This window comes from Magnusiomyces paraingens (genome assembly GCF_902498895.1).
Source record: "Magnusiomyces paraingens strain CBS 517.90 genome assembly, contig: contig2, whole genome shotgun sequence".
Lineage (NCBI taxonomy): Eukaryota > Fungi > Ascomycota > Dipodascomycetes > Dipodascales > Dipodascaceae > Magnusiomyces > Magnusiomyces paraingens.
In genome coordinates this window covers 4,544,727-4,571,170 of record NW_022474068.1, presented here as the reverse complement: position 1 = coordinate 4,571,170, position 26,444 = coordinate 4,544,727, and the positions used below count along the sequence as shown (strand labels likewise).

Here is a 26,444-nt window from a genome sequence, read left to right as displayed (position 1 = left end):
ATAAATAAAAGAAAAAAAAAAAAAAAAGAGAATTTCAAGTTATTTATATTTAAAGGGAAAAAAACTCATTCTTTTATATAAAATTTTTTTTTTTTTTATTTCTTTCTTCTTTTTTATGTCCGCAATCTTAAACAAACTTTTTCTGTGACCTCATGATGAGATTCCAGCAATTCAGCATAAAAAAAAAAAGTCAAAATTAACGCACCGCTAGAACTCCCTTCATTTAATAATAATCATTGAGCCGCACAATCCCATTTAAAGGCAACTCCAGCGTCCTTTTTTTTTTTTTTTTTTTTTGGCTTTATTTTTTTTCATACTGCATACCGGCTCGGGTTCCGCAAACGCCAACCGTATGTGTAAAAAAATACGGGCAACGGCACATACAAAATACACAAACACGCTACAACCGTCCCAGCCCATGCAGTCCCCAGCCGCCGGTACATTGACTGGCCCGCTAGCGGTGCGACAGCTCCTAGCACGCTTCGTACAAGTGCATTGCATGCCATTGCGCTTGCTGCTGTTGCCATTGTTCTAAAGCTTGCTGCTGGCTCACCTAAACTTATACTGCCCACTCTTCTTGCCCAAGTTGCGCGCAACCTTCCATCTAGGGGCGCCGCCGCCGCCGCCGCCGCCGCCGCCGCCGCCTGTCCTGATCCTAATCCTAATTCTAATCCTAATCTTGAAACCTTACGGCTTTCTCCACACTGGCAATTGCCACCCCATGCTGTTAACGTGTACGTGTAAATGCCATTGCTCGTCAATACACTCCCCCAGTTTACAATAGCCCCTCCCATCACACAAACTACCCACGAAACCCCTGGACGTGCACACCACGAAAACATAAACATCCCTATAAGAACCGCCAAAGATCCAACCATTGATTGTGGCAATTGCATCTCAGGCTCATAGTATTCATCAGAATCTTGGTCTTCACCTTCTTCACCTTCTTCTCCATCTATCTTCTTCCTCAATATCTTCTATTGCTTTCTAACCCACCACCGGTTTATCCATACAGTTGGCATAGCTGCCAATGCCCCACATAACAACCCATTAAATGCCAGCCCGACCTGACGCAAATTGAACCCATACGTCTGTGCAAACACTCGTGGGTATGAAACAAAAAACATGTACATTACAGCTAGCAGTAGTCCAGAGTACCCGCATAGTAGCGCCAGCATGGGCTCGTGCACTAGCATACGCACGGGGGTCTGCGCACTTTTACACACCTGCATGGCCAAGTCCAGCATGGGCACAAACCATCGCATGTGTCCAGGAAGTTGCTCAGCAAGCCCCTTGTGTCGATGCAAAATTGCCCGGCTTCGAGCGGTATAGTATTCATTGTTTTCAGTCACTCGACGAACCTGCGCCGCTTTGTGCTCAAGCAAAATGGCCTCACATGTTTCAGGTACAACTAGAACAACAAGCAAGTACACTGCAGTTAGAACCATCGACATGACGTGGAAACACCATCGCCAGTTGCTGCCTCCGTTTTCGTGCACCAATGACCCTGCAAACATGGGACCGATTGCAGGACCTACCACCGGTGCACTTGTAAATAACATGCTAGCAAGTTGCATTTCGCTTACACTTGCATACAAGTCTGCAATAGTTCCAGCGGCAATGCCCAAAAACCCTGATGCAAATAAACCTGTCAAGAACCGGCATGTAAGAAGCCCGCCCAAAGTCTCGGAAAACGCGCATCCAAAATTGTACCCTAGTGCAAAGAAAAATGATACTGCATACATGGCTCTGCGACCGTAAACTTCGGACATCGGTGCAAATATTAATGGCCCAACCGCCATTCCCAAAAGATACAGCGTCAGCCCTAGTGTTACTACGGCAGGAGGTTGTTGTCCGTCGTCTCCCAGAAACTCGCGAGTGATGGCCGGCATGGCCATGGAATAAACCGAGGACAAACATGTCACTGCAACAACTGCAAGACATATAACCCCAGTGTATACTAACTTGCGCCCAGTGCTTGTTGTCAGCTTTACATTTTCAAAGTCTAAACATACATTCCCCGTCCACTCGACCAGGTACGGATCTTGAGGTGGCCCTGTGTCTGCACAGTTTTGTACCATGTACGACATGGTGGGGATTGATGGGGTTCCATCCTCTGCTACTGCCGTGCTAGGGTGTGTCAGCCCAGGAATCCAGGTGTGTCTATAGTTGTTGTACTGGTCTAGTTCCCTGGATATCACAGAGCTATTCTTATTATCCGCTCTCCACGCGATTTCAAGTGATTGCGTACTCGAATTGTCCGACTCCCAGGAACAGAAATATGACCATTTACCGGACCTCGTCATCGACGGTATGGTGGTAACGTAGTTTTTTTGTCGTTGTTTACGGGTATGGTCAGCGGTTGTACGCAAAACCCGTCGAGAATAGACGTGGTAATGCTTTTGATGCTCAAATTTGTATCTAGGCATTTTGTTTTTTTTGTATTTCTCACAAGTCAATAGGTTTTGAGGTATTTAAGGTAATCATGGATTGGAAATCTCAAGAATATTGTGTAGGAAATGGTCTGGGGTATTTATACTTGCCCATCAATTTACCTCCCCGTGATCAGAATTTCCTTGTTTAACCAAAAAAAAAAAAACTTTGTTATAACAAGCTACGTTCATAAAAAAAAAAAAAACTAATTTCTTCCAAACATTGGTCACTTGATGCAAACTGGAGGAGGGGTATTTGTATACTTGGCAGATCCCATTAATGCTTATTTTACCAAGAAATGCTGTAATTTTAAAGAAATTCTTTAAAATATTCTCGAAAAATTTGGTGCATATGTTTGGATCAGAATCAAAACTTGAAAAGAGGGTATTGAGAAATTCTTTAGACGACTAAAAAAAAAAGGAATTATACAAAACATGGTTAAGTTTAAAGTAGTTGCTTAGTTTAATGAGGGAGTTAAATAATGTTTCAAGGGAACAGGTGATATAGTAAACTAGAATAAATGACAAAAATCTCTTCTTGAGCTCAACACTTTCAATTCACATTTTAGATGATTAAAGAAGAGTAAATAAAGAAAATGTACTTTTTTTTTCTTTATTTGAAATTTGCAAAAAAGAAAAAAACTAAAAAGCTCATGCAAGATCTAGAATCGGGAAAGAGTTTAAAACCTAACCCTGGTGGAATCACAGCTCTATTTTTCAAGGGACGTGAAAGGTTTATCAAATGGCTTGGATTTTAATTAATTGCCACCAAAATGCGAGGGAATTTAAAATCCTAATTCAGAGCAAACTAAATTAAACACTGGGTAATGAAAATCTGTTTTTAAAATCTAAAAAAAAAAATATAAAAATAATAATAAATTAAGAAACTTTTTGAAATGGTCCGAACCAGATATTTTGGTCCCTTTTTGTAACAAGAACTCCAAACACAGTTATAAGGTTATTCAATTTGAAAGATCGGCAAGTTCAAGAATATCAATAAAAAGTGGCTTTCGGGACGGTAAATAACCGTTTCTATTTAAGACCATTAACTAGAACAACCAGATAATTCTTCAGCTGGATAATAATTTGTTAATTTAATTCTTATTTTAAAATAACTGACATTACTTTCTACACCTGGTTCTAAAAACCATCGTCCAGTTGGACACCCAATGAAGAACAGGACAGACATGTTACCATTACATAGTCTACAAATAAATACATTCGAGTTTTAGTATCTTCACTAGTTAATTAGATTGTTGTAAGTCTACTATAAATGTTATAAATAAATCAATAAGTACCAATAGCCATAATTATGGCTATTCCCTTTCCATTACAATAGAAAATATGAGAAGACAAACTATTGTATGGGTGATATTTTCTTGCAAGGAATAACCAAGGAAACCGATTGTTTTTTTAACAAAAAAAAAACCGCCCTGGGAAGTGATAAAAGTTTTTATTTTGATGTAGCTTGTTTCCAAACTAATGGTCTTATATTCGATGAGCATCACACAGATTCGTGAACTTGTCAACAATCATCTATACATCTTCTTTAAAGTTTTTTTTTTTTTTTTTTTTTTTGTGAAAACACTCAATAGTACCATTAAAACCTTTCTAATAGGCACAGTGGAAATCAAAATTCAGGGGTATATAAGTACTACTATTAACGGCTTGAGCTTCCTCTCGAAACTTTTTCAAACTGACAAACTTATCATATTGGGATTTTTGCAGAAGAAAAGCTCACATATGCAGTAACGAATGCAAAAACAAAGGCGGGTTTCATCGGAGCATATACAAAAGTTAGTATCATTTGATCAAGTGATGGAAATTTCAGGGGGAGGGGGGAGGGTGAGTACGGAAAATGAAAAAACTAATTAATAATGGAAGAAATGAGAGGGAAAAAAAATTAACTCAAACAGTGCAAGGTATTTAAGGGGTGGATGATTGCCAAATTTGTGATTTTGAGGGGGTGAGAAAGAGGGAGGAGGGCATGCAAACCCTGATAAAGTGCTTTACAACAACCCAAAAATAAAGTTACCCTAACCCATACGGTCACACTAACTTTTGACGGGGAGTCCAGGGGTGGGCTTTCAAATTGCTTAAAATTTAAGAGTACATTCTCTTAAATGCCACAGCCAACTAAAAAATGCAGCATAAAATGACCTAACCCTTATGGGATTTAAATTATTTGACAGGGATGTACAGGGGTATTGGATTTTTTTAGCATGATTTTAATTGCTAACCATACAAACAATATTATTTATAAGTGGCTCTGCACGGCTAAAGTATTAATGCACAAGAGCTTCTCCTAAATGACAGATGTTTTTTATCAGAGCAATCAACTTTCAACCCAGTCTATCATTGATTTCTTTTTTTTTTTTTGATGACATATAAAGACAGGGTTTTAGTTGAATCTTAAATAACTTAACCATCTATTTTATTTCCAATTTTCTTTTTTTAATTAAACCCATTTTTCTATAGTTTAAGAATTCTGTATTTCTAACTAGCTTAATCTAGCTCAATGAATAACTTTCAAATTTGGAATTGCAACACTAATATAATAATCATAAGATGTGTTAACCAAATGAACAACTTTTTTTGATATGTTTCAATTACTTCGATATCCTTAATATTTATCACCACTTTCAACTTTGGCACTTTAATCAGTCTATTTAAATCACCTTTCTCCAAATGAGCCGTATAATCCACTCTTCTTTACAAATTTCTCAAACACCAAACGGATATTATGGATTTCCACAATAAAATGATTATAAAATATTGAAAATAAATATACCTGACTAAAAGTAAATAAACGGCCAACTTTTTCTAGGTGCTTTTTTGAGTATCAAAAACCTCCGGTGGCAACTACAGTAAAGAAAAATAGAAAAACAAATAATAAAAAGAGATCTACAGAGGCATAACCACGTTCATTGAGCCCTAATTTAAAAGAAAACCTTCAATATTACCCAAAAGAAAAGGCTATCAACATTAGCAAATTCCACAAAATTATCTATCAAATTGATTAAAAAACCGTCAGAGAATAACATTCATGTTTTCAAGTGACTATTTTGCTTCACTGTAGAATTTCTGACTATTACCAAACTGTGATTTTAATCCGCTAAAACAAATGATTGATAGGTTCATAGATAGGTATTTAAATAATACAGTGACTTTTACTTTAGAAAAAGAAATATCTATGGTCCTATAAACTGAAAAATCTACAGTTGCAAAAAAAAAAGTATCATAAGGTGCCCCAGATGTATTTAAATAGTAGAGAGGTAATCCGGCGTATTTTTTTTAACATAATTTCTGTCAATACCTTCAAGCTATATCTAAAGAAATTGATAAATAATATTAAAACTTAAACTCCCCAAAAAAAAAAAATCAATTTCACAATACTGATGACTTTCATGAAGCTCTTGTTTGCTTGGTATTTTGAGCTATTTCGTTTTTTCACTTTTACCCCAGATTTATTTCCAAAAATATAAGCTAAGACAGTCTCATTTTTTAAAAGTAATTTAGGAATCCGCTTGGAATATTGGATCGACCAATGGATGATTTTTTTTTCTCTTCTTCTGAGAACATTGGATTTCAAGTCAATGATTCAACTCAAAAAAAAAATATCGTTACCGTAAAGCTTAAAAAGATCTTTATTACTTCTGAGCAGCCCTAAAAAATGGAGATTTTTTTTAAAAAGATAGATTTTGCTACCTATTACTCTTTTAAGTCCTCATACTAAGTTCATTCAAACAAACCTTTAAAAATGTTGGCCATTTTTTTTTCTTTCCTTTGATAAGACAGAAAACAAAAAGAAGTTTACTAGAGTATAGTTATGAATGGAATAAACTATGTATCCAACCCAATAAATACCCTTTGCATTGGAGACTGGATTGAATTTTATGTTAATGTTAATTCTGGCCCATCTGATGGCTAGGTCATTTCAGATGAATAATTTAAAAGACTAATTGAATAACTTAAAATGCTTCAATAGCAACAAAATAATATCCAAAAGTGAACCTGCGGGGCTTCCCAGTTTTTATTTTTTTTCATTGCTCGTGATTGATTCAATAAAATCGATTCTTAAAGTATTGTTTCCAGAAACAAAGATAATTAATGCTTTGCCATTTACTATGACAAAAAGAAAAACTTTTGTATCATATTTTGAATATTCATTATTACCATTATTTTTTATTTTTTGTTTGCATCAACTAAAACTCGCTTTAAATCAAGGTGACCTTATAACCCATCTTCATTTACTTCTGCATACTATCAATACGTTGAACAAATATTTTTAAAACCCTTAAATTAATACAAACAAGCAAGCAAACAATACGTTGTGCAAATAGACATCATTTGTTCACACATTGAAGTTACTATGGTGTGCTTTGTAGGATCTTATTATAATTGGTGTAAAACTCCAGATTTTACTAATGCAGCTAACCTTTTAATTAATGGATGATTGAATCAGAACTCACCTCCCTGTAGCAATAAACTACCCAAATATATCAATCTATATTAAGCATTTAAATTATTAAACAAAACATTAGCTATTTATAACTATTAGATTCATAACAAATAATTTAATAATGGCTCTCCCTTAATAATTTTTAAGCCCAATTAAGATATCACACAAACTGACAGAAAAAGTTCTTCTATTTAAGCAGCTTTAACTACTATTGTTCAAGTTTCTCACACTAATTGGGAATGCCAGGGAATTTTGATTAAGGATTTTGTTATTTACTTAACAAGTGAAACCGTTTTCATAAGACCCAATACAGATATTGGTTTAAAAACTAAAAATGGTTTCAGTAGGCTTTTCTACGTAAAAGATGAATAGTGGTTTGATTGTAATTCCAGTTGAAAGATTGACCAACTCGGTTTATTTAATCCCTTATAAAATCGAAACATAAATTATCCAGTTATTAATATTTTGGTTTAAAAATATGGAAATTTCATTGATAAGTGACAGAATTTATATGCACACCAAACTGGGTTCTACTTAACCAAAGAAATGATCAAGTCATACAACTTCTACATAATTATCTTAAAATATATATTTCCATCCATAAAACATAATTGCTTTTTTTTTTTTTATGAATACCACATTATATTTTCAAAATTATCTTATCCATAAAACCATAGCTTTGAATTATGAACATCAAATTTTCATATTTAAAACCAATTTGACTTATGAAATAATATATATCAAGTTTTTAAGTCTTCCAAAGTTATACAAAAAAATATGGTTACCCTAAACCTAATGGTTACCACAATTTTTTTAAAAATTGACAAGGGGTTGTTTTCATTTATATGGTGGTTTAACGGATGGAAGCCTTGCAAGGATTATTTATGTAATTTTTATCGGTACAGCCATCTAAATTATATCTAGACCTAACAAGAGTACCCCTAACCCTATACAAAATCCTTTTTTATAGTCGTGTTGACAAGGGTGTTGTTTCAATTAATAGAGTATTTAATTAATACTGCCTCATAAATAATATTCCAATCTAAATTTATACACTTATTAACCCTAACCCCAATGGTAAGTATATGTTTATAGTAGGGTTGACAAGGGTGGAGTTTCAATTTATAGGAAATTTAATTAGCACATTTATCTAAATGATGTAAGTATGCGACTAATAAAATATAATTGCCCTAACCCTCACAGATAGTTTACCTTTATAGTATTGTTGACAAGGGTACCATTTCAATTAATAGAAGTTTTAATCAATACAGCCACATAATTAATATCTTAATTTAGATAAACTCTGTTAGAAGAGACATTGAAATACAATTACAGAGTCTATTGAGATATGTGGAGAAGGTTGGAAAGCTTTGCTTTTCGAGCCCTCTGTTCTTTGTAAGCTAGAATCAGGAGTTATTTTCGGGCAGTTGGAGATAGGTTGTTGAAGTAAAATTAAAAATTTAGTGTGAAAACCAAAAGTTATATCGTAAGAGCAAAAAGGATAGAGTTGATGCTGATGATATATTTCTATTTCTTGAATACAAACAAACAAGCGATTTAGATCAACGTATGGAACCAAAATCAATATATTTGACCTAACCCTAACAAATATTTTCCCTATAGTAGTGTTGACAAGGGTAGCATTTCAATTAATATAGAATTTAATAAATACAGCCACACCAAAAACTCTCAAACCTCAAAAAGCCCTAACCCTAACATATCTTTCTCTTTTATAGTGGTATTTACAAGGGTAGCATTTCAATTCATAGGAAATTTAATTAGCACAGTCATCTAAATAATACTGAAAACTTGTCCAGTCTATTTACTATGGGAACAACTCCACACCCTCGATGAAAGCTTAAAAAACCCTTCCCTTTTTCTCATTGTCCACCATAATATATTACAATTACAACAAGTTCTGTTACACTTATTGTAACAGAAGCCCTTATTCAATTGTTACATACATTCACAAACCTCCACTACTTCATGATCTTACATTGTTCATGAACCAGGATATCTTACTTCTCATGTCACAGACTTACCCCAAACGTCCATTGCTTCATAACTGCACATTGACTATGAACCAGTTTCATTAATAAACCAAATTTGAGACAAAATAGTCCCTTAAAATTATGAGCTTTTATTTGTCTATATAAGGACTTCTACTCTCCCTTGGAATAACAACTTTCTTCTTCTTCTCTCTCCAGATACTTTTGATTATATTGATGACCTACGACCTAGTCTGAATTTCTAGTAACTCAATCTAGTCCTACAAGTTTTTTGAGCTGATCTAAGAGGCTTATATCTTAGTAAGTCCTAAATATAGTCTTTCTACATTATACGCTCTCTTCATTTCTTCTTAGGTAATTCGTAGTATAATATAGATCCTTCATCGTCACCATAAATTAAGAATATTGTAAGGGTATTACTCATGTCAGTAGGGGCCGCAACATTAAAATCAAGATTATTTCTACCTGCTATATATTTTTCTTTAAATACACTCACAGACTTGATATTTTTCAATACCAAATGTTTCGAAAAGAAAACATAATATTGAAATATTTACGAATGTTTTGGGGAAAAAATACTCAACTCTCAAAACTTCATTAATAGCTCAAACCTAATATATGTTTTTTTTTTTTGTTTCAGACTTTTTTTTTTGGAATCCAATACTTGACTAATTAATTTCTAGTACTCAAATACTCCATGCAGCAATTTTTGAGTAGTTGCTTGCATAGTTAATACATTTCAATACTCAGTATACCTCCCTTTCTTCCTTTTTCTAGATTTCTTCCTCAGAATACTTATACCTATTGATGTTCTTCAGGCGTTTTGATATTTAGTTTGTATCTTTCTCTTCAATGCACAGATATAAGCCTTGATTTTGAAACCTGACTTGGCAATATTATACTATTCCTTCGTTACAAGCTGCGCATGGTTTTGTAAAAAAAATAATAACAACAAATAAATTAATACCATAGCTTTCGACTGAAAAAAGTTGAATATGTTTTTAGCTATACTACTGAATCTGTTTTTGACATTGGGGCTCTCTCTTTCAGGCCACTAATTGATTCTTTAATTCTTTTAATATTACTCAAAAATTTGTTTTCTCGATATGAGTTTTGAATTCTGGAGCATATTCATAAGATGTTAGTTGCTCACATGAAAATTTATCCAATTAGAGGACTATTCAGTGGAACAACCTCAGAGCAGTACTTATGCTCCCTTTAGTGGTCGATGATCGTTACCGTACTGGATACGATGACCAAGACCGCGTTCTTTGGTGGTCTATGTGGTTATCTACGGCAGACAGACGGGTTGACAAACGCCCCCGGAATGGTGCTGACGAATCTGCCGCCATCAAAAAGCACGTAATTGCCACCCCCCAAAATTCACACAAAATAACTAAATCCTGCTTGAATCCAGGTCCATCACAAAAATATTTGAAGAAATTTGAATAAAAGAAAATCGTAATTACTCGAATGCTTCAATAGTTTAATAAACTGAAATGTTAATATTAACCTTTTATATTAACAATATTTTTAATATAAATGATAACATATTTTGAAATAGAATCCAAGTCCACGAAGGTTTTCTATTTTTTTCGTCTGTATCTTTGAACGTGCCAATTTTTAGTTGACACCGGAGCGGAAATTAATTTTATTCACCCTGATGTTGCCTCTGCTTTTAATATTGAGTTGGCCAATTTTGCTGGTGTCTTTGAGAAGCCACTTTCGTTTGACGCAACTGTTTTGAAAGGTGACTATGAACAGTCCATTATTACTAATAATCTTAGTTTCCCTTGTAGAATGGGTTGTGTCTACCCTATGGCCCTACTAATGCTCAAAATCTTCACAAAGGAATTGATGACTACTTTGGCAACATTTACTTAGAAAAAGTACGTGTTTTTTTGTTTTTTAAATTGGCTGGACAAGTCTTCAGGATCAATAGTATCGTGTTTTAGATGGAAATATGCAACTAAAGAAATACGATTGCCCTAATCCTAACAAATCATTCACCTTTATAGTAGTGTTGACAAGGGTAACATTTCAACTTATAAAGGTTTTAATCAATACAGCCTCGCAAAACTAAACGAAACAAAACAATAATAATCCTAACCCTAATACTTTATCAACCTTTACAATAGCATTGACAAGGGTAACATTTCAATTTATAAAAGTTTTAATCAGTACAGTCTCTCTAAACAAAATAATAATAACCCCAACCCTAATACTTTGTCAACCTTTACAGTAGTGTTGACAAGGGTAGCGTTTCAATTTGTAAAGGTTTTAATCATTACAGCCTCGTTAAACAAAACAAAAATAATCCTAACCCTAATATTTTGTCAACTTTTACAATAACATTGACAAGGGTAGCATTTCAACTCATAAAGGTTTTAATCAATACAGCCTCGCAAAACTAAACGAAACGAAACAAAACAATAATAGATCTAACCCTAATACTTTGTCAACCTTTACAATAGCATTGACAAGGGTAACGTTTCAATTTATAAAAGTTTTAATCAATACAGCCACACCAAACAAAAAAAACTAGCCCTAACCCTTACAATTTTTTAATTTTTACAGTAGTGTCGACAAGGGTCGCGTTTCAATTTATAAAAAATTTAATCAATGCAGCCACACCTAAAAATATTAAAGATAATCCTAACCCTAGTAGTTAGTTTAACTTTATAGTAGCGTTGACAAGGGTAGCGTTTCAATTCGTAAGAATATAATCAGCCATCTCAATAATATCTTTATTTAAATCAACGGCTGCAACTAGAAAAATAATAATGCCCAAACCCTGATAAACTGTTTACCGATATAGTAGTGTTGACAAGGGTCGCATTTCAATTCATAAAAGATTTAATCAATACAGCCACACAACAAAAATATCAAAAATAGCCCCAACCCTAGCAGTTAGTTTAACTATAGTAGAGTTGACAAGGGTAGCGTTTCAATTTATAAGAATATTAATCAACACATTTATCTAAATAGAATTCTATTCCACTGACAGAGCCTCTCATTCAATGCATATAATTCAAACACTTACTGTTTCAGAATAACATATTGACTATGAACCAGTCTATTAATAAAGTTAACCATAAGCATAATAAATTCCCCGATTAATGAGGATCTATTCGTCTATATAATTACATCCGGTTTACCTCCAAATAAATTCTTCCCTTTTCTTCTCCCTTCAAATAATCTCAATCATATTGATGGCCTACGACCCTGTCTAACTTTCTACATATTTCAATCTAGTCCTACAAATTATCTGAGTTAAGACAAGAGGCTTGTATCTTAAGTAATAAATTTTAAAATACAGTAGTTTGATGCAATATACACTACTCTTTTCTTGTTGAATAATTCGTAGTCTAATATATACTTTTTAACCTCCATGAATTAGGAATATTGTAAAGGCCTTATGTCAGCCAGGGCCTCAAGGCGAGGATTTAGATCTATGCAGCTAAAAGATATTTTGACCCTAACCCTTGAAGGAACTAAAGGATAGATCTTAAATGTCAAGGGTAGCCTTTCTTTTATGTATAAATTTAATTGAACATAAGGCTGCTATGTAATATTTTTTACGATTAGCTTCTTCACTTAATAATCAACAGAATTACCATTTAAGAGACCTAACCCTGATGCAGACTCCTCTTTTTTAGTGTTCATGACAAGGGTGGCCTTTCTTTTACTATGTTTTTTAACGTCAAATTTTTTTTTTTAAAGTAAAAGAATTAAATAACTGATACTGAGGCTATGACGAGTTATCAAATACTTTTTACAATGCACTCTACTTTACTTTTTTTAGGAGCAGTTTTCAATATTTGTTTCAATGTTCAGATAATTAGGGATAATTCAGGTTTTATGTCTACCTGGTGGTTCTTGCTGTATTAACTTTTATGTATCATGTAGAACTTTAAGTAATAAATAAAGATATTATATTTTTTAAATTTTGAACGAAGAGTTTTTTATTTTAGGAATATCTAAACAAAGGTGTTGTTTTTGTGAAGTTTTCTTTTTCAGCATTTTGAATCAATTTACAATAATTTTAGCTTATCAATAAATTACGAGTCATTCTTTTCAAAACCTAATCAAGTGACTTAGATAAACTGGTAAATAAGTGGAGAAAAAAAAGCTTAAAATAACCTAACCCTGTTGGAATTTATTAATAAAGGACACTTTGACAGGGGCTATATTTCAAAATACAAATAATGAAATTGCGATATACTATAAATTGTCTCAAAAATATTATTTTACCGAAATTTTGATGAATTTTATGCCACTAGTGAATTTACCACTTTAAAAAAAATGACTTAGCTAATAATTTTATAAGCAGCTTTACATCACAGGATGATTTCAAAAAAAATTTGAATAAATTGTAGATTTTCAAAAAAAAAACTAAAAAAAACAAAAGGGTTTAGGACTAAAAGAAAAAAACAAATGATCTTATAAAATAGAGGAGAATTACCTTTGTTGAAATTTAATAATATAATACTCTTTTCATCAATTAGTACCTTAACCAGGAGATGATTGGTCTCGTTAGTTGTTTTTGTGGAGCTTATGAAAAACGTAAGAAATGCTAACTTCAAAAAATACTTGTCAATTTTACAAAATTTAGCATCAACTATTTATTTTGTTTGATTGTGCAAATGAAATAATAATATTTTGAGCAAAACCATGAGATATTTGTGTTAAGCATACACTTAAAAATTCCTTTGTTCCCCATGCTTAAAGAATTCCTTTTGAGTTTAGAACAGGGATTACGTTTACTCTTTTTCTTTTTCTTTTGAATTTTTTTTTGAAGAAAAAAAAAATCAGTTTGAATTTTCTTTTTTCTCCAACAACTTCTTATTTATCCACATTGTTCGGAATACGCCGCCCAAATGATATATTTTACCGTTATCATATTTTTGGGAAATCTCCTAACCCTTGCGGAGAGGAGAAGAAATGGAGTCCCATCGGACTATCGCATTTCCATTTATTCGACACATACATGAAGGTCTAAACTGCACCAGAGCAACATCGTAAACCTATAACACCAAGTTATAGCAACGTAAATCTGCTCTAGGCAAGCTATTTCTCAAAACCGAGACAATGAAGAATAAAATAAAAAATTAATGTTTTATAAATCCTTAAAAGATCTGCGATGCTTTTTTTCATAAAGAATACTACTTATGAAATTTATATGTTTTTTTTTTCAAAAAATTATTAATGATCAAAAAACATGTAAACTTTTTAGTTCTTTGAGTTTGAAAATATAGCACCAATGGGACTAAAAAATTTAAACAATATTAAAAAAGAATTCACAGGAAGATGATTATATTTAAATACTCATGAAAACCTCAAAACGGTATACACTTTTAAATTTTTAAAAAAATATTAATTCAAATTGATAAACCAAAATATAATGATATATTTTTTTTATATAATTAATTATTGTTAAGATGCGCTGTTAGGATTTTGCTTACATTAATTTTTTTTTTTTTTGAAAAAATATGATTGTGTTCATTCTGAATGCTTTATGGAATGGAACCTGCAGACCGTTTCTTGGATTTATTCCATCTCAAAGGTAAATTTTTTTTGTTGGATTTTGTATTAAAAATTCCCCTAACCCTTATGATTAGCTATTAGTTTGACAGGTCGAATTTTCAAATTGAATTCATATTCTATTATTTGAAAGGAACTTGACAGGGGGGTGTAGTTTTTGAAACGGAGACTAATGCACATCTCACCTATGCAAAGTGAAACCAGAAACTTTGAGATGCAGAACCGGTTATTTTGTTAAACTCAAATTTTAACCATACAAGAAACTAACTTCCTAGTATCTCATGAAACTAACGGTTTTTCTTTTTTTTTTTTTTAAAAAATAAAAATCTAAAATAATCATAATAAATACATTCTATATAAAAAATAAATTATAACCATAACTTCATATCTTCGTAAATAACCAAACATTTTTTTAACGATGCCTGGCTTCTTCGTCATTTTCCGTTTTCTTTCCTAATAATAACAGCTCGTCATCATCGAGATCAATGGGCATGTTACCAGCAGTGTATTGAGTAGCCAGACTTAAATCGCTTTGCTGAGTATGAAGAACCTTATAGCTTTCTGATTGATAAGCAGGGGTGTGACTTGCAAGTGGAGCCAATGATTCATATGTTTCAAATGGAGCTTCGCTAATATCTCGAACTGAAACGTACTGCGCACCTACAACTGGCCGTCGTTTTACAGTGTTAAGGCTATTACTGGGACTAACTTGAGCTTGAGAATAATCAGTGTTGCCGTAATAATGTGTGGTAACTGCTCCTCCGTCCAACGATGTATAGTCGTGGTTTCGTGATAAAAAGGGGTTGCTATGCTCACGGTCCGGCGTGGGGGCCAAAGCAACATCCGAAGAATGGCGATGTTCAATATTTGATTGAAAATCATCGTGCCATTCTTTTTCGGGTTGGGATAGGGCCACAGCAATTGCCGCATCATTTTTAGTGTCATTAGAGCCAAAAGAAGCATTGAGATATGGGTTTTGGTCATCAGGAACAGGCTCAATTTTAGATATGCGTAGCATATGAGAATAATCAAGCTCATGATCGTCAACAATGTCAAACCGGCCATCGAGGAAATAACTGCGTACTCTGGATTGCCGCGGTGCTGACTCTTCCCGAGCAGGATCGTAAGCAGTATTTGCTTCCAAGTTTCTTTCATCATTGCCCATAGACATAAATGCACTTTCAGGGTCTAATTCTGGATCAGTTCCCAAAGAATTAAGCGATGTAATCTGAGGAAGAATATGTTGTGCTTTAGAATGAATCATAGGAACCATAAGTTGGGAATCAAGAACTGGGTTTCTATAACGACGTGCAAGAGCAGTTGAAGAAGTATCTGAAAGAGCAGTACGCGACCGTGTAGAATCCATCTGTGACCTTTCTTGTTCTGTTGGTAAGAAAAAGAAAAAGCGGGGGTTATGTCGACGACTTGAAACAATTTTAAACGCTATCAACAGTGGTAACAAGGGTGCCATACCTGCAGCATACTTCCAACCACCTTGAACCCATACAACTATGAATAAAACTAAATTTCCAAAAATTGTTGCAAACAGAAAAGAATTGAATAGCAGTGGCCAAAAAAGTCCATCAGACTCAGCTTTTGTAACAAAAATGTACATAAGACCATACTTTTTGTAGATAAGATCCAGTGAAAAATAAACAGTTATAACAACTAATACTAAGGGCTGGACCATAGCAAAACATAATGCAATTGTAGAGTAAAAAAGCATCCAATTATAATATGCTGCATAGTTAAAGTGTTGAGGAGCTGTCCACATAATTTGTTGGCGAGGCGTTGGCGCCATGAAATGACGTTGAAACCCACGCCAAACTAGAGAAAATATCTGTAGTAAATCCAAAACTGCACCAAAATTAACACGCAAAATGTACATGACCCAGAAAGAAGATGCACTCATAATAGCTGTTGAAATTTTATAAGCAACGTCGATTTCGCGCAACATTATTGAAAATGAAAGATTATCTCTCGTATTAACCAAATAGATAATTTGAGAAACAATTGCCCAAACCACACTGAAAAGTGTGAAAACAAAAATATTGTTAAATACAAAGAAACTGTATAATTTTCGAGTGACATCTATTTCGCGGTCATGTTTTGTAATTTTTCCTTGCCAATGAGACATTTTCCGCATAATAGCGGGCATGAGCAAGAAAATAAGAGCTGTGACTAAAGGTGCAATGATACCTTGAATGATAGAAAACAAAACTGGATAACGAGAAATAAAAGTGTTAAATGGAGGCCAAAGGGTACCGATGCGTGAAAGATTTGATAAGAAAGCACCAATAAATGCGTTTGGTGCAATCCATGCCAATGTAAGTAAAAAAAAGAAAAAATTACCCCAAAATTGCTTGTTCCGGCGTCCTGCTGTTGTTAAAATAATGTTATCCCAAATTATATCTTCAGGGCGTGGAGCTAAAGCGGCTTTAAGACCGTGCTTCTTGATATTATGTGAAGCAATTTTTTGTGCAACAAAATGACAGTCTTCGGCACATTCATATGAAACAAAGCCATATGGCAATGTTTTATTAGTGTCAATATCCTCTCGTGCTTCTATTATTAAGGCTTCATATTTTTGTATTTGTAATGTAAGATAATCAATAGAATCAATTTTTTTGGTACCTTCTGGAAGGAATTTTCGATCTTCTCTATATGGCTTCATTAAAGGTTTGGTATCGGGTAACTTATCTGGATTTTTCAAATATTTGGCGAGAACAGATTCCAATTTAAGTACTGCCCGGTTATATCGTTTCAAGTACTTGTTAAGCTGGCCCACATCTCTACCACAAGATGCATTTTGGATTGGCCGCTGGTATTCTTGCTTTATTGTTTCCATAAGCCTAATCAACCCGTCATCAGTTTTATATGCTTTTGGAACTTCTGTAAGCATAACTGTTCTCATAAAAAGTGCATTTTGATAATCTTCTGATAAGAAGAGACGGCGACGCATTTCAATGATTTTTTCGTAATTGCGCCATAAAAAGTAACAAATAATGCCATCAAATATATAACTAAGTGTAACGTGGGCGATGGTGACTTTTCCACTCAGTAGAATAGGGGTGGTGAGGATAAAGGCATCTGAATTAGAGACATTCTGTGCATTTGGACTTCGTCGGTTGTATACAACATTAATAGGAATGATGACAAGAATACCAAATATTGAAAGAATCGCAAAAATATTACGACACATTGCAGTAAACCGAATATAAACGACAGCATCTAGGCCAGATTTTTGAAGGTAATCATCTTCCTTAGCTGTGAAAAGTACATATTTAACCCATGATAGTGGATGCTTGCTGAGAGGTTGGGGTCTAGTCTTTTCGTCAGCATATTTGATTTTAGGTGCATAAACGACATTGTGACGGGGCCGGAGTGTACAGAAAATGATGAATAAAATAAGGGATCCGAAAATAGCAAAGAGGAAACCTGCAAGAACTGCGCTGGCAGTATAGTGTGCTCTAAAAACGTTAATATAAATAGACAAACCATATTGATCTAGAAATTGCTACTTACGACGTAAAGGATTCTTGAAGATATTGCTAACGAAAAAAAAAAAAAATTACAGGTTAGATAAACAAATCAATAGAAGTAAAAAAAGAATCAAAATCATCTATCTTACCAGAAGCAAGTCTTTTGAGTCGCGCAAAAACATTAGAATGAAGTTTTTACTCGGGATGCGGTTGTTTAATAAGAAGGTAGATTATCCGAAAAGTCGATAGTGATAACCTGAACAAGTGCGAAATACACAGCGCGGTGTTGACAGCAACAACATAAAGACAAAACTAATAGACCAAGAAATAAAATAAAACAACTTTTAAGAGAAACGAGAAGCAGAGAAAGAAGAAGAAAAAAAAAGGGTTAAAAGGTGAAAAATTAACTACAAAATGAAAAAAAAAATTCTCTTAAAATAAGGGGAACATAAAAAATATAAAAAAGTCATTGCATGAAGATGTGGTTGCCATACAGATGGGAATTTTTTTTTTTTGCTAAGCCTTAACACATATATCATCACTATAAATAAAGCACTGAACTCATGCGCTAGAAACGCATTTAGTTTTACAAAGTTTTGCATTTCTTACAGATTTTATTTATTTAATTTAATTTAATTTAATTTTTTTTTTTTGCATATTGTAATTATTTTGGATTGTTTTTCTTAGTGATTACTTTGTGATGATGTATTTACACCATCAGGTGTTTCAATAAAGTGTGGAGAAAACTTTCTACAAGTTCCAGTGGCGTTTTGTGTCTTGTTTTTTTCTAGGCTAAGAAAAAAAAAAAAAAAAAGGGGCAGAAGATTTTTTCTTTTTTTTCTTTTTTTAAACCAAGCATAAATTTGCTTTCTATTTTTAATACATATATACTACTTTGTTTTTTTTTCTGTAATTGTAACAAAATGATAATCCAGATAATATTAATGCATTTATTCTATGTGTGCATATATTTTTTTATTTAAAAAAATAAATAATGTATTTTTGGCCAAAATAGCATTATCAAAATATGCTTTAATGAAAAAAAATAATAATAATTAAATTACTTAATAAAGAACTTGGAGAAAATGGCACGCTCCTTCTGCTTGCGCTCATTAAGCTTAGTTTTGGCGTTATTCAAACCCTGTAAAATTGCAGAATCATTGGGTGCATATTTCAAAGCTTCTTGATACTTAGCAATAGACTCTTCATGATTTTTGAGCCCAAGATACGCCGATCCCATACGGTATAAAGCTTTGGCCTTTTCTTGATTTCCAATTTCCCCAACCTCCATTGCATTCTTAGCTGCCTCAAGAGCTTCTAAGTTTTTGTTTAAACGTAAAGCCACGATAGCAATGTTCAAATACAATGATACCTTAAGATCTTGATCAGTCTTGAGATCAGCTTCACTGAGGTCTTCGGGGAAATACTCTTCCAAAAATCGACTAGCCTTGCTATATTTCTCAAATGCCTTAGAAAGTTTACCTTCCTTGTACAGCTTTGTACCAATACTTTTTAAATCCTGAACTGCAGCAAATACACTGGCTGAACTATTGATATCGATGGACTCATCATCGGCAATTGACTCTTCATACTTATCTCCAGTACCATCATCAACCTTAGGTGGCAAGGGCTTGTCTGCAGGATACTCTCCACAGTTTGCAATGACAACGTCTTCTTCAGGCCGATCATTTGGACCTGTCTTAGTCTTTTCCACTGCACGAATAACGGATTTTCCACTCAAAACTTGGCCAAAGATAACGTGTTTTCCATCTAAATGCTGGGTTGGCACAGTAGTCACAAAAAATTGTGACCCATTGGTATTTGGTCCGGCATTAGCCATTGACAAAAGAAATGGACGATCATGCTTCAAAGTACTTGTATCAAGGTTTTCATCCTCAAACTTCTCCCCATAGATAGATTCACCTCCGGTACCATTACCTGCTGTGAAATCACCACCCTGAATCATAAATCCTTTAATAACACGATGAAAAGTGGACCCCTTAAAAAATAAGGGCTTTCCCAATTTACCAACGCCTTTTTCACCAGTGCATAAAGCGCGAAAATTTTCTGCAGTTTTGGGAACTATATCATTGAACTTGTCAAAAAGTGTTAGCAGTGAATAATATATACGTTTTTTTCTCATTTGCTTCCCACTTACCAATTCAAAAATAACCTTTCCCTTGATCTCACCACCAATGGTGATGTCAAAAAAAACTCTTGGTCTAGCTGACATACTTATGAAGAAAATAAAAGGTGTTTATAGAATAGTGTGAATAAAAATTAAAGATGAATAACAAGAAATTCTCCAAAGGGCAGTTTTTACAGATTTATTTTAAAATTTTGAGGCTATATAGAAATAGAAATAGAAATAGAAAGTTCCATTATTTTCTAAACAACTGTTACACAAATGTGTTACATTAATAAGGTATCACGTAAAACACCAATTCAGGAAATTTGAATTGGTGTCATTATTGCGGCTGCAGTAGTTTCCAGAACTTCTGGCAGCCACTCGTTGTCATCAAGAGGCCCAGCATTCAGCTTCTTGATTTCACAACTAATTTGATCAGCTCGTGTAAAGCTAGCATGTAAAAATTCATTACATGTTTTTAAGAAAGGTTCATTTCGACTCCCAAGAGTTAGGTTATTTAACTCCTGTTCGAGTTGATCAGTTTCCATAAATTTCTCAAAGGGATCGCGGGGTAAGGATCGCAGGCCGTCCAGCGTCTGCAAATCGTATTTCGGATTTCTTGTTTCATATCGTAGAGCTTGTTTCTCTTTTAGCAAAGATACAAAGGTCTTATCCGTAATAAGTTTAGTTATGTGATCAGGCCGTTTTGTCGCAAGAATAGATGTTTTCTGAGTCCTTTCAAATTGTGAAAACGTAATCTCTTCAAAATCGCTTTCATTCTCTTTAACTGTAGCACCCTGAATCTCATTGACCAAATCTTCTTGTATGTTATCTTGAGCGGATTCATCTTGATTATTTCGAAAGATAGATCTGCTGTATCCTAATAAACCTTCACTAGTGATTTTAAATAAGTCGACCTCATCGACATCATCTCCAGGGTCGTATTCTTCTTCCTCCGGTTCTCCATAGTAAGTCCATAGACTTTTCTGGTTCTCAGGGAGCGACCGTAAATGCCCATTGTCTTCAACAACATCACCAGTTAATAAATCAACAACATCTCCACTTTCGGCATATTTGGAATCACTGTACTTTGATATGATAGCTTCCCAGGTATTTTGAAATCGTTGAGTAGAAGTGTCTAAATTATCGTTCACAGTTCCCGATTCTTGTGCTTGATTAAAAAGCAAATGCTCTTCTTCCTCTTCTAACTCTTCCGAATTGATCTCATCACACTCTTCTTCAGAACTATTTGATGATGTTGAATTAAAAGACAAGGGTTTATTGGTTACTGGTACTGCTGCCAAAGAAGCAGACCGGCTTCTAGGCCTCTTTTTTATCGGTGACTGTGATTGATCAGGCGTTTTTCTTTTTATAATATCATTTTGTTTAGATTTTTCTATTCGATTTTTAAAAGAAAATTTAGAGGCAATAATTTCATCTAATTTTTTCTGAATATTGGCTTGAACAGTGAGATAAAGATGGTTATCTCTATCTAAAATAGAATTAACAACAATATTTTCAGACTCCGTTTCTTGTAACAATTCCTTAGACTGAAATGGAGACTGAATAGCAACTGGCGAAGAAGGAACAACATATACTTTATGGTCAACATCGTAACTATTTGTCGATTTTGTTAGACTTCTTGTTTGAATTCTTCTTGTTGGTACAAAAGTAAGACCAGAACTTTCTTGTTCAAAGGGTTTTATGAATGTATTTTGAGTATCTGTGACAATAGATGATGTTCTGACATCTTTATCAGAACCATCTAAATGAATTAGAATCGTAATAGTTTTAAATTTCTGGCTTTCTGACTCTATGATGGCTAGTAATTTTATCGTCCCAGCTTGTTGCGTACCTTTGTTAGGATATAATCCTATTATAGGATCATTCACAAGAGTCCAGCAAGATAACGTACCAAGCTGTGAAATCAATGATGATTTAGCTTGAAACAATACGGATCCCCATTTTTTGCACCCTAAAATATTATTAAGTGTAGAGTCAGATGCGATAGACCAATTTTTGACAACAAAAAGGGCGCTGACGGTCATACGATTATTGAGAAGGCATTTATTTTCCTCATCACTTGCAGACCTCATTATGGTAACAAAAACCAAAAATTCGATATCAAAAGAATAAATAGCGTACCATCAGTGTATTGACAAGGAGGTTTTAATTGAAATAGTGCTGTTGGCGGTGTTGTTACTGAAGACCTTCAGAAGGAATTAGTTTTTTTTTTTTTTTAAAATAACTGTATTTTGATGTAAAATAATATTTTAAATTAATGAGTTTAAAATTTTTTTTCCCTGCATCAATATTCCAATCAACATCCCTTAAAATGAAAGATCTAAGAGTTTTTAAAAGCGGTCAAAAAAAATCAAAAAAAACCAAATGATTGTAAATAATTTGTTTTTTCATTTTCATATCAAAATATTTATAAATAAAAATTGACAAACTATAACTAAATTATCTTGGGAAAAAAAACTATTTGCATTATTATTTTAAAACCCTCATTGCTCAGTTTCTATGACTTGCTTAATAATAAATTATGTCATAATAAATTGAGGGTAAATTTTGTAAGGTTATTAGATGTACGGATCATCGTCAAATGAAAATTTAACGGTTTGTCGGTGTTTTTTTCCCTTATATTCCCCTTTCAGTAAACCGCCATCATCTCCCATATTCAATTCAACTTGATACCGGGGTCCCTTTTTGTCTCATTTATATTCACTATTCTTTTTCTTCTGTTTTTTTTTTGTTTTGATTTTTCAACAATCATGGTTTGGAGAAGAATGACATCTAGGTTTGCGTGTAATATCACGGCAAGCACCCGATCAAACTACTATGATCTTTTCAAGTGCACTGTTCGTGTTCACCAACAAGTTCGGGCATTATCAAAATCATCTAATGTTTTTAAAATGAATTCACAAGCCTTTTTCATGTCATATCACAATCCAAATATCCGGCTAATAAGTGTTTTTCAGACTGTATCATTGCGGGCTTATTCGAATACCCCACCTAAACCTTCACAAGATGACTCCAGCAACTCTATTAAAACTACAACACCTCGATCTAAAATTCTTGAAAAAACTACAACACGAATTGTTGCAGCAAAAAATGCTGCGAAAAATGCTGCAAAAATCGTTTTACAGGACACTAAACGCAAAATTCCTCAGCATGAGAACATTTATACTATTCCCAATATGCTTACTTTCACACGAATTCTGTCGGCCCCCATCATTGGCTATCTTGTTGTACATCAGCAACTTTATTGGGCAGTAAGTCTTTTTGCATACTCTTGTGTTACTGATTTTGTCGACGGTTGGATTGCTCGTCATTACAAGTTACAGACTGTTGTTGGCTCAGTAATTGATCCAATGGCTGATAAGATCCTTATGATTACATTAGCTTCATGTCTTGCAGCTTCAGGAGATATCCCTATGTATATGGCTGTAATAATTCTCGGTCGTGATATTTTACTTGGATTTTCCGCTTTATACTATAGATACATATCACTACCGCCACCAAAAACTTTTACGCGTTTTTGGGACTTTTCAATTCCTTCGGCAGAGGTTCATCCTACAACTATCTCAAAATATAACACCTTTTTTCAAATGATATATTTGGGATCATCTCTTATATCTCCTGTTTTGATGGAAAATATTACAGGCTCCCCTTATACTGCTTACGTTGAAACCACCCTTAAAATTATGGAATACACAGTTGCAACAACCACTATTCTTTCTGGTCTTTCTTACGTCTTTTCTAAAAATGCGGTGAAAATTCTTAATAAGCCTTAAATAGATTTTATTATGTATAATACAGAGATATATTTTTAGCAAATAAATGTATAATAATATTTATTTTTTATTATTATTTTATTTTTTATTTTTTATTTTTTATTTTTTTGGTTTTTACAATGACCAAAATTTATTTACTTATCTGCTAAAAGCAATATCATCAATGCGTAAAATCGACTTGACACACTCAGCTGCTAGAGTAATGGCGCTTTGACTAACAAGTGTAGGCTGTAAAACATTTTCGTCGGCAATGTTGATGGCAGCAGCACCACGGCGGACACTTACGCCAGCATTCTTTTGACCTTTCTCGTGTCTGTTTCTAAGATCTGTGACAACAGCAAGACTGTGCAGACCAGCATTCTCGGCAAGTGTTGTGGGGATAACTTCCAGTGCCTCAGCAAATTCCTTCCAGCAAAATGCTTCCGTACCTGACAGCGAACGAGATTCAGCCATCAGCGCACGAGAAACTTCAATTTCAGGAGCACCACCACCAGCAATAAGGTATTTCTCCTTGACAAGGCATCGAATAACACATAGAGCATCATGAATTGAACGTTCTGTTTCATCCAAAACAAGGGTATTTGCGCCCCTGCAGATAATGGAGACAGTTGCTGAAGATGAACCAGTAGAAGCTGAGGAGGTTGAACCCGACTGAGTAGCACTGGGCTTCGCACCAGTAACCTTAACAATACGTGACCCAGAAGATTCAATTTCTTCAACTAAATCAGCACTTCCAAGTTTATCCTCAGTAAAGGTATCAATATCAGCAATAGGGGTGCATCCAGTGCTCTTGCAAATAAATTCAACTTCCTCTCGTTCAATGTCTCTAACAACCATAATTCCAAGTTTGGCCAAGAAATGAAGAGCAAGATCATTAACAGCATCACGAAGAATAGATTTTTGAATAAACAATACGTTGCATTTAGATTTTTTGATTTGCTTGCACATGTTGAGGATGTATATTCTTTCTTCCTTAAGAATTTTATCCATTTGTCTATAATCGTTAACCACAATATGATTTTCCATATCAGGCTTAGGTGGCGAAAGCTGAAACTGAATCATGGCAATTTTGGCCTTTTCAATTCTGGAGGGACCACCAGCAGATTTAACGGCAGTTTGTGTAAGAACGAGACCTTCGACAAGTTCAGTTTCGTCAATAGTTCCACCAACTTTCTTGATTAGTTTAATATCTTTTAAGTTGACGTTAGTAGCGCTATTAGAGTCAATAACTTTAAGAACAGCATCAACCGACATAGGAGCAAGAGTTGTAGAAAATTGAGAAACAATCTTAGAGTTGAGTGAGGTAGAAGCGGCCTTAATCAGAGCATCTCTGTCAGTCAACTGAATCGGAGTAGACATATCACGGAGAACGTCTACTGCTCTAGTAGCAGCACGCTGGAAAGATTCAGCAATGATCATGGGATGGATTCCTTTGGCTAATAATCGCTCCGCAGCACCAAGAAGAGCACCAGTTATAATGACAACTGAAGTGGTACCGTCACCAGCTTCAGCATCTTGAGCACCCGAAAGATCAACAAGCATTTTAGCAGCAGGGTGCATGACTGCCATGTGCTTTAAAATAGTATGACCATCATTTGTAATGATTACTTCACCTTTGCCGGTTTGAAACTAAATTAGAAGTTAGAAGTGCTTAAATATAGACCAGATCAATACATACCATCTTATCCATGCCCTTAGGGCCAAGCGATGTTCTAATAGCATCAGCAACAGCTTAATTATGTTAGCAATTAAAATTTAAATGTTTTCATTTTTTTTTTATTTTTTAAAAAAAAAAATAAATACCTCGTGCAGCAACAATGTTTGCCTTTCGAACCTCTTGTGGTTTCTCCTTGTCACGGAAAGTGGCGTTTGATGGAAGAGCAGCAGGGGCCATTGTCAACTTTAGATCAAACAAAAAAAATTAGCTTATAAAAAGTTAATAAAAGAAAAAAATAATTTAATGAAAAGTAATTCTAAAAAAACAACTTACACTTAAAGTTAAAATATTCTTCTTGAAGATGGATGTAGATCCGAATGGAAGTACAAAATGCTGTTGCGAATCTTGAATCGTTGATACTTGGTGGTTTTTTTTTAGTCTTTGGTGGTGAGGTTGTAATTTGTTTGGCTTACTAACATTCATAAAAATATTACTAAATATTACTAATATATAATTAGTAATTATGACATGTGAATTATATATATGATATACGTCATTAGCGCTATACACCTCCTTTCTGGCATAAAGGCCATTCACGTTGAAGTTCCAGTAAATAAATATCTGTAGCACTTTGTAACAAAAATTGAAATTAAAATTGAAATTATTCATTCTTTCATTTTTATTCTACTTTATAGATCAAGATAGGCTAAGGCCAATATCTATGTATAATCTTTTTGAATTATTTTATTTAAAATTTATAACTTGTTGCTTACGGGCAAAATATCAGACTTCAAAAACAAAGGACTTTGTCTTGATCTGATTTGAACCTTTTATTTAAGTATGGAAATACTTAATAATTGATCCGCCTTCGTTAATATACAATTTTTATTATCATCAATTTTTTTTTTTTTTTTTTTTGCGCTTTAAAAGATT

At 33.9% G+C, this 26,444-nt stretch overlaps 8 protein-coding genes across 8 annotated transcripts; 3 read left to right on the top strand and 5 right to left on the bottom strand.

Moving 5' to 3' along the window:
* Window positions 1-352: 352 nt before the first annotated feature.
* SAPINGB_P003178 (uncharacterized protein) lies at window positions 353-744 on the top strand (the record flags this gene model as incomplete). The annotated part of the gene is made up of 2 exons (XM_031997896.1): window positions 353-356; window positions 416-744. The coding sequence occupies 2 exons, from the start codon at window positions 353-355 to the stop codon at window positions 742-744; spliced, it is 333 nt and encodes a 110-aa protein (XP_031853787.1).
* A 233-nt stretch (window positions 745-977) lies between these two features.
* Window positions 978-2,429, bottom strand: SAPINGB_P003177 (uncharacterized protein; the record flags this gene model as incomplete). Its single annotated transcript, XM_031997895.1, has 1 exon — window positions 978-2,429. The coding sequence occupies one exon, from the start codon at window positions 2,427-2,429 to the stop codon at window positions 978-980; it is 1,452 nt and encodes a 483-aa protein (XP_031853786.1).
* Window positions 2,430-10,112: 7,683 nt separating this feature from the next.
* SAPINGB_P003176 (uncharacterized protein) lies at window positions 10,113-10,787 on the top strand (the record flags this gene model as incomplete). The annotated part of the gene is made up of 2 exons (XM_031997894.1): window positions 10,113-10,233; window positions 10,531-10,787. The coding sequence occupies 2 exons, from the start codon at window positions 10,113-10,115 to the stop codon at window positions 10,785-10,787; spliced, it is 378 nt and encodes a 125-aa protein (XP_031853785.1).
* Window positions 10,788-14,859: 4,072 nt separating this feature from the next.
* SAPINGB_P003175 (uncharacterized protein) lies at window positions 14,860-18,111 on the bottom strand (the record flags this gene model as incomplete). The annotated part of the gene is made up of 3 exons (XM_031997893.1): window positions 14,860-17,917; window positions 17,973-17,998; window positions 18,079-18,111. 3 exons carry the CDS (start codon window positions 18,109-18,111, stop codon window positions 14,860-14,862), a joined length of 3,117 nt encoding a protein of 1,038 aa, XP_031853784.1.
* Window positions 18,112-18,989: 878 nt separating this feature from the next.
* On the bottom strand, window positions 18,990-20,162 carry SAPINGB_P003174 (uncharacterized protein; the record flags this gene model as incomplete). The annotated part of the gene is made up of 2 exons (XM_031997892.1): window positions 18,990-20,024; window positions 20,088-20,162. 2 exons carry the CDS (start codon window positions 20,160-20,162, stop codon window positions 18,990-18,992), a joined length of 1,110 nt encoding a protein of 369 aa, XP_031853783.1.
* Window positions 20,163-20,374: 212 nt separating this feature from the next.
* Window positions 20,375-22,105, bottom strand: SAPINGB_P003173 (uncharacterized protein; the record flags this gene model as incomplete). Its single annotated transcript, XM_031997891.1, has 2 exons — window positions 20,375-21,822; window positions 21,973-22,105. The coding sequence occupies 2 exons, from the start codon at window positions 22,103-22,105 to the stop codon at window positions 20,375-20,377; spliced, it is 1,581 nt and encodes a 526-aa protein (XP_031853782.1).
* A 726-nt stretch (window positions 22,106-22,831) lies between these two features.
* Window positions 22,832-23,854, top strand: SAPINGB_P003172 (uncharacterized protein; the record flags this gene model as incomplete). The annotated part of the gene is made up of 1 exon (XM_031997890.1): window positions 22,832-23,854. The coding sequence occupies one exon, from the start codon at window positions 22,832-22,834 to the stop codon at window positions 23,852-23,854; it is 1,023 nt and encodes a 340-aa protein (XP_031853781.1).
* A 138-nt stretch (window positions 23,855-23,992) lies between these two features.
* Window positions 23,993-25,748, bottom strand: SAPINGB_P003171 (uncharacterized protein; the record flags this gene model as incomplete). Its single annotated transcript, XM_031997889.1, has 3 exons — window positions 23,993-25,483; window positions 25,533-25,585; window positions 25,658-25,748. 3 exons carry the CDS (start codon window positions 25,746-25,748, stop codon window positions 23,993-23,995), a joined length of 1,635 nt encoding a protein of 544 aa, XP_031853780.1.
* Between the last annotated feature and the right edge of the window lie 696 nt (window positions 25,749-26,444).